We start from the raw sequence: 8414 nt of genomic DNA, 5'->3' as shown, positions 1-8414 counted from the left end.
ATAATTATTTATTCGACTTTTTTTAAACAATATTGATATTGTGTTAGATAAATATGTATTACAAAACTCGATATACACATTCAACGCGTGTCGATAGGCGTAGTTTTATTAGTAGAATACAACATTAGCCTAACATTGTTAGGACAGAAATGACAAACATCACTACTAATTATTTTCTGATGTTTGAGGAAGCAAAGATTTTTGACTTGTTGAAGAGTCACCTAAGAGCTCAGATCTCAACTTCATTAGCAATCGTCCAAGATAGTTAAGGCCTTCTCCGTCTCGACCTCCTCCCCAGAATAGATCATGTGGTGAACCCTCCACAAGAACAGAGCCCGCCGTTGAGAGCAACATAGAGTTTAAATAGGGGTATGTAGTGAACTTGCATTTTAATGCCTTGTACATGACGTCAATCTTGATAGATTCCCAGTCTGGTCTTACCTGGAAAACACAGAAATAAGAGGGAAATGAACAGAAGTTAGACGTTAACTGCATTATACACTACAGACCATTAGGATAAAAAGGTCCAATTGCGAGCAGGCAAAAAGGAGTGCGGTGCAGAACCAATGTAGCCTAAATTGTAAAGACCAAGTATTTCTTGATTGCATCAGAGGGTTGGATTAAGATGGATCATCCATGGCCCAATTTCATAAAATTGCTGGAATTAACAACGGATTTAGAAACAAAACTCATTAAGAACTTACGAGTGTAGCATCCTAAGGTAATGTTTGCTACTGAACTACAACTCTTTGTTGCACACAGGCAATACTTCCAAAGTCTCCTCTGCTTAATACTGCTACCAACATTCCAACTTAACTACTTCTTTGAAGCACACTTTCTGGAATCGAACTTACCTCGCCCTAGACCCTGGGATTGTGCATAGACTCAATTCTCTACGATGTCCAGACCATACAATATTTTTTTTTTTTTTTGATTTGCACCGGGTGTCCGAGTCTCTTTGAGCCCCAACTAATCCCGGGAGTGCACAGGCCCTCGGCAAGGAGTTTCCCGCAAGTGCACCACGGTTAATTCAGGTTTTACCCAGTCNCTAATCCCGGGGGTGCACAGGCCCTCGGCAAGGATTTTCCCGCAAGTGCACCACGGTTAATTCAGGTTTTACCCAGTCCGATGGCCCTCAGAAATTGTTTGCACCTAGTGGGTTTCGAACTTGAGACCTTGAAAGGGAGCAAACCCCAAGGCTCAAGTCAATTGCCAGCAGGCCAAATTTTCAGGAACAAGTAAATCAAAATACAAAGTTTTTCCTGTATTTATTCTGAGTTTGAGGTTGCGAAATGAATTCATCAAAAACTAATATCTTTTTTGATAACTGTGGTGGCCAGGTCTGTGCGCACCTCGACTAATTACACTGGATACTTGTCACTTCCCACCAGCAACGAGAACTAGGTAACTGGATCCACCATGGCTCATCAAATTCTTTTTATCAACATATCTTTCTTCTCAATATCTTTGATTAGTTTCGTGTTTACTTTTATGAACCAATGAAATCCTATAGTTTGAAACATAATAAATTGTCAATTATTTTTTAAGACAACTGAATAGGTTCGATAATCAACACCCCGTCAGTATTACTGGGGATCTGCTGGCTGCCAGCAACCATTTCAAAACTACTATTTTTTCATTTGTTAATTGTGTTGTTTAAATAAAACTAGTTTTACTTCATAATTACCAAAAAAAAAAAAAGAACTGCCTGTTGGGTTTTAATTTATTTATTTTGGCTTACTAAACTACAGGGGGAGGATCAAGAGTGTCGTCTACAAGCTCACGTGAACCCCTTAGATTTGGTCCAAACCTTATATATGTACTAAGAAATCTACTAAAATATCTATAATATTTGACTGTGAACCAGTTACTATTGTATATTAATGTGAGATTGTTATAAGAACTCATGAACTTCAAATCCTGAATCCGCATGTGCTAAGCCACTTTGGAGATACCGTTTGATATGGAGTAGATAGCTTCTGACCTCACCCATTTATGATCAAGCATTTACAATACAATTGATCAAATTCTGCTATCTAGTTAAGGGGCATGCTTATGCTTTCTGAACACATGAATAAAACAGCCTTGCAAAGAAGGAACCACGAAAAAAAGGATAGTTCATGGAGAAGCAAAGGGATAATGTTGTAAAAAGAATGTAAAGAATTACCAGATTAGGTTGCTGCCTCTGTATTCTCCTTCCAATCCGTGCTGCTTCCTCGGGGCTCTTTGCACATTTTAATTCTTCAATACAGCTTTTAGCTACAGGATCAGATACCCCAACAAACTTTTGTGCCTTCAATCAAAGAATTATTTGTCAAATGCCTGAAAGATGCTGCAAATAATGAAGTTTTATCTGTAAGTTTTTCAAGGAAATAACCTGGTAATAATGCTCTACACTGGACCAGGTGACAAGTTCTTCATTTTCATCAGGTATCTGAATTGGATGGAGCGAAAAGTTTGAGAAGGCACCATATGGATCCCATGTCTTGTAAAAGAATATGATGCTTGATTCATAAGGAGAAATGGTAGGATCAATGGCTGAAGTTTCTTGTACTGATGGAATAGTAGGTGTCAGGTCAGGAACTGGTTGCAGAAACCCACTAACAAGTATGTCGGGTCCAATCTGCATATCCATACGACTTCAGAGTTATAAAATTAACTCACAGAAAAACTAGCCATGATTAAAAGGTAAGTCAGAAGAGGGGGAAACAGTCCAAAGGGACAACAAGGTTTCAGTTTATCTTGTTTCATTTCTTGAAGGTGGTTAGCAGCTAACCCCTACCTGCCGCTTCACCAAAGAAATGATATCAGAGAATGACGTTGAGGATCCTTCATAATAGAGCAATTGAAATCCAATACAACTTTTAGCAATTATTGCATACTTTACAATTCTACTAAGTAAAAGAAACACAAAGATGAACAAAAAATTGTCATGTGGTGTTGGACCTTATTGCTATAAGGTGAAAAATTATTTCGGGCATTTCGGTACATCAGTAATGAGATATTAATGGCATAGAGACCTTTGTTTTTTACCAGCCTTGACAGATTACCATAGTGATACAGGATGCGAAACATTGTTCGAAAGTAAAATGTACTTAGTTAAGGCTAGCCCAAGGAAGTAATATCTGCTTTTCAGACCCAGTACCTACATCGTGCAATGTGCGATCCTCAATAAACAGATTTATTAGCAGACCAACAGTAACTAAAACGAGTATAAGGATTTGGAATGGCAGATAGATTGCGGAAGTTTCCGCCCGGAAATACCTAAACAAAATCCTTTAACTTGAGAGCATATGCACTAACAAGAGATGAATGTGAGCAATACCAAGTGAAGGAGAAATAGAGAAAGAAAGATAGTGTAATTGGAATGCAAGCATTGGGCGCATAGATATTGAATGAGGAACCTAACTGAGTTCTAACTTAAGCAATTTTTATTTTATTTATTTGAAAGAGATAGAAGCAACACGGGAATAAGTAATGTTTCCTGCAATTCCTACTTATCCTTTTAAGGAATGCAGAAATTCTCACTACTTTTTCTTTAGCTTCTTCCATTTTGAAAGCTAAAGTTCCCTTCAAGGTAAGAAATCGACATAAATAATCTTCTATGCCTCAATCACAAATTAGGTAAGGTCGGCTACATGAATCCTTTGAGTACATTGTGCCTATTCAGTTCAAATGATTCATTAAACCTTAGACTACGTCAGACTAGCCATTAACCTACTGCAGCCTTCTGCTTTATTTGAGTTTGATATCGTTCTGCTTTGTGAAGCTCCCACATGCAGAGTCTTCCACCAACATGAAAACTTATACAAATTTCTTTGTTTGCTAGAACTTAGAAACCTAAAAGGACTATAGGAGTGACTCATCTTCTTAGGAAAGGTGAAAGACCAATTTTTGTGTTCCACTTCTATACACAAGTTTGGGTGGTTTTTGTAATTACTGATAGCACTGTTATGGTGCTACTTTTAAAATTTATATATAAATATATACATGTTGCTAGCCTCAAAATTAAAAAAAGCTTCTGCATACAGCTTGTCGAGGAGGTTATTCTGCGTATCAGGAAGACTTTTTTTATTCCTTCCATTGTAAATAGGCTACTTACAACTAGGGGTGTCAAGAGAATATGAAAAACCGACTGAACCGAACAGATTTTTGTTATTTTTTCAATAAAATAGTGGACTTTTATTTAAGTGTATAACCGTCCCGAACAATTGGGATGGTTTTTTTAATTTATGAAAAAACCCGAAAAATTCCCGAACCGAACCGAATAACCTTACATGTAAATATATTTTATATATTAACAATATGCTAAATTTAATATATAAATATATTTTATAATAATTTTTAAATATAAATATAACCTAGATCCTAGGCCTACAGTGACTAGACAACTTTGGGTCTATACTCTTTAATTAACCATTACTTAATTAAGTTTAAAATTAAAAGATATTGTAATAGATTCTCTATCAAACAATACAACAAAACCTATGCAAACACTCCTATTAAATGTTTAAGATTAAACAATACGGTAACAAAGTTTTGCATTCTTGACTTCTTGATGAAGAATTAAAGTGCTTCAAGAACATATTTGCAAAAGAAATATTTTAATAGTAGTATATTTTGACGTGATATTTCAAAAGTAAAAAAAACCCGAAAGTTAACCGAACCGTACCGATACCAATGAGAAACCGATATGATTGGGATGGTTTTAAAAAATCTAATTTTGGTTATATATTATAAGATAAGCGAAAAATTAGGATGATATAATTTTTAAAAAATAACCAACCGAACTGTACCATTGACACCCCTACTTACATCCCAGCAATGGGGTTTCAGAAGAGAAAGTAAGGAAAACTATTACAGGATGCTGCTTAGACATGATTAGCAAGATATTCAACAACATTCGACGACTAAGTGTAATTAGCATCTATAAAAGGGAATCTAATCGAACATTGAGAAAAATCAAGGTTTTTTTATACTTCAGTGGATTTATCAGAAAGGATACCAGGACTTAAGACAACGAACTACACTCAAATAAGATAACACCAGAAATTTGGGTAAGGCCAAAAAGAGAGAAATGCACAGTTTGTAACTTGTACACACAATACATAATTAAGGATTAAGCCAGACCAGACAGCACTACATGCATTTCTCTTTCCCTCTTTTGTTTTGTTGGAGTGAAGGGGGATGGTTGAGGATAAGTAACAGCAAGACATGCATCTACTATGCACATAATCAGAAAATTTAAAGGAGAGGCCTATCAAACCTGTTCATAGCAAACATCAATTAGTTCAAGAGCCTGAGTCATCTCTACCATTCCAAGTTCCCCAACTGGAGACGGTGCATTTTTCCCACCTATAATTTTGGGAGCAACAAATGCATGTACCTGCAGTAAGGTTTGACATAAATAACTGCAATACAAAAACAAAAATTTCTCTCCATATGCAAACCAGTAGAGCAGATAAAAATTTGTTTAATTACACAGTCAACTAGAAGAGCTGCCAACAAACAGGACTGCTGAATTGTCAATAAGATGAAGAACACCATAAAAACTAAAGAGTGATACTGTAAACAAAGGAAGGAAGAAACATGAACCCCTGGGTGTTTGATATACTATTCTCTGAGCATTGATGAAAATTTTGACAATACCAGAAATAATAGAGTGAATCAAAATGAGTATGTGCACTCGACAAGTCAGACTGATGCCCTTATTTAGTTTAAAAACAGAAGAATTAGACAAGTCTCAATCCTCCATTTGGATTGTTCTAAAGTAAAAAGCCGCTGAATCAGGCAGCTACTGTCATTCACTGGTGTAACTTGAAAAGAACAAAAACTTCTTAATAGGTTAAAATAGAAAATCAAAGTTAAGACTTTCAGTTGTATACTTCCCATTTCAGAAATTTAAGAGAAAAAAACATATCTTCCTGACAAGTAATAACAGCTCAGCAGGAGATTCAAAATAAATAGCAAGAAAAGATAATGAGGGTATACCTTGTGTATGACCCCAGAAGAAATAGCAGATGCAGCCAGTGTCCCTCCACACTCCCACAAAACGGAGAGGTAACCACGATCATATAAGTACCCCATAACATCTCTAGGATCTAAAATATCAAATTCCACCACTTCAACACCTTTGGATGCAAGCAATCTCTGGAAACTTCTCCTTGCACCTCTTTGTGTAGCAACTATAGTGGGGACCTCAGAAACATTCCAAAGATGTGCTTCTTCTGGAAGGTCAAGAGTTTGAGATAATACAATACGCCGGGGCAGATGGTCACCTCCATGTCTAACCGTCAAACGTGGATCTAGAACCCAAAATCAAAAGTAAAGCAGCAGTAAAATATCTGAGATATCTGATCAAAGTCAAGAAGCATAAAGCCATTTTGAGTATCTCTAATAAAGTTGACTGGTTATTCCTAGGATTCAGGACATTTATGGAGGAACGAGAAGAGTCATACTGTCTTTGCGCACAGTATTTCCTCCAACAATAACAGCATCACTTCTACCCCGCATTTCAAAAACTCGAGTTCTTGACTTTTTGCTACTGATCCATGAAGCATGACCAGAACTTGCAGCAATTTTCCCTGTGTACAAAAAATATGGCCGCAGGTGATTGTCAAATTTGTTAATGAAACTTGTGATTTGTTACCATAACAATGTTGTTGCAACATCATAGGCTATGCGCTCACCATCAAGTGTCATTGCATACTTGAGAACAGAGAATGGGACTTGACAGGCAGCTCTATATAGTAAAGGAGCATTGACAAGAAGGCAAGATTTGATAGCATCCTGAAAATTACATAATGTAAGTATTAGCTCTACATAGCAGAAATTGTAGAGCGTAAGAATTAGCTCTACAACGCAAAATTCTTCCCATGAAAAAGATTGATTTATCAAAGTAACAGTAAACACATTAACAGTAGTTACAGTACATTGAATTTAGATTTTTTTTTCTTCTTCTGCTCAAAGTTTTGCAGAAAAAAATTCTCATTTATTTCAGTGAAGATCTAAAACTCATCTGAACAATGCAAACACTAAACAGGTAATGTATCTTGAAGTGTCTCGAGAATCAAAAATTAAGCTTTAAGCAATTCATAGTGATGCATAAAATGCACATAATTTTTTTGAGAATGTACTATAATATTATGCTAGACCCATTAGTAATTTATGTCAAAAAGTTTATATCAACAGCTTTGATATTTTTCTAGTGTGTTTCTTTTGAAATATATTCTTAAGAAGATCAAGCAGGACAATTGACACACAAAAGCAATTTGGGATCAAACCTCTAGTGGATGCAAAGAACCACTTTGGACTACCATTGATACAAACAACTACTCCACCTTCATCAAAAATGAGTAGGAATTAACTATATATGAATCATCACTGACCATGTTTCTCCATTTGAATTATTCTCAGGCCAACATTATACAAAATACAAACAAAAATAAAAAGTACTAGAGATTCTCTACATTTTATAATGATATACAAACCTCATATAGAGCTAATAAAACAGCTGGAAAGCATAGGACTCAAAAGTAAATGTTACTAACATAATTAAGACATATTGTTATGGTCCCTAGTTCTGGATCGAGTCGTTGGACGATTAACTGAAAAGTCAGGTCCGATAGACAGGTCTAATCCCGTGTTCTTGTTCCTTGACTTGCCTATGATTGATGAAATTTGCAATTCATTCAGGGAATTGCAGACCTAGGAACTTGTTTGAGAAAGTTCTGAATCTCTGAAACTTGATAAAATCCAACTTATTTTATTAATAATGTCAACTCTCTTAAATAGAGGTTTACAATAGCAAGAGTCCTAATAAATTAAAAATAACAAAGTCCTATAAAACTAAAATAATAAGAATCCTAATCCACTCAGGAAGTTATGTTCGACTAAAACAACTAAAACAATAATTCAGAAATATTAATCATTCTTGCGTCTGTAATATTGTTTCCCGACAAATGCATCAATAACATTACTCCCTTCCTGAAGAAAAAGCTTGTCCTCAAGCTTGAAGTCTGGAAAGACAGATGTAAGTTGGAGGCTAAATAACTTGAAGTCATATGGCAGGCTCTCCACGGTCAGTTGGTACTTCTCTAGATTCTCCATCCTCTACTTCCAGCCAAAATAACTTTTTACACCGATGGCCTTGAACATATGGATCATCACAGTTGTAGCACAATCCTTTTGCACGTCGGGCAGCCATCTCAGCGCTAGTCAACTTTTTCACAAAAGGATTAGAAGCACTCTTCTCAAATGCTCTCGCCAAACTCATTGCTTGTACTAGGTTAGATGGGTTGTGCAATTCCACATCCAGACGAATCAAATCAACTAACCCTGCTGTGAACATATCTACTTGTTGGTCTGTACGTACAGATGATGCACGAGCCAACATTTTTTGGAAGTTTCTCTGA

The 8414-nt window shown here is 36.1% G+C and overlaps 1 protein-coding gene across 1 annotated transcript; it reads right to left on the bottom strand.

Moving 5' to 3' along the window:
* LOC125855792 (riboflavin biosynthesis protein PYRR, chloroplastic-like) lies at positions 1 to 8395 on the bottom strand. Its single transcript, XM_049535492.1, has 8 exons — positions 8093 to 8395; positions 6690 to 6789; positions 6459 to 6584; positions 5992 to 6305; positions 5267 to 5386; positions 2378 to 2623; positions 2168 to 2293; positions 1 to 441 (listed from the first exon to the last, which is right to left on the bottom strand). Exons 1-8 carry the CDS (start codon positions 8393 to 8395, stop codon positions 166 to 168), a joined length of 1611 nt encoding a protein of 536 aa, XP_049391449.1. The 3' UTR covers positions 1 to 165.
* Positions 8396 to 8414: the final 19 nt, after the last annotated feature.

Source organism: Solanum stenotomum, chromosome 2 (assembly GCF_019186545.1).
Source record: "Solanum stenotomum isolate F172 chromosome 2, ASM1918654v1, whole genome shotgun sequence".
Classification (NCBI taxonomy): domain Eukaryota; kingdom Viridiplantae; phylum Streptophyta; class Magnoliopsida; order Solanales; family Solanaceae; genus Solanum; species Solanum stenotomum.
This window is presented reverse-complemented; position numbering and strand designations above follow the sequence as displayed.

Bases quoted from the DNA above. Each gene is read 5' to 3' on its own strand.
- LOC125855792 (XM_049535492.1), bottom strand. From the start codon at position 8,395: ATGTTGGCTCGTGCATCATCTGTACGTACAGACCAACAAGTAGATATG. The intron at 2,294-2,377 runs GTTATTTCCTTG...CTTTGATTGAAG, and splicing joins GTGTAGAGCATTATTACCAG to GCACAAAAGTTTGTTGGGGT. The intron at 442-2,167 runs GTAATTCTTTAC...TGTGTTTTCCAG, and splicing joins AGAGGCAGCAACCTAATCTG to GTAAGACCAGACTGGGAATC.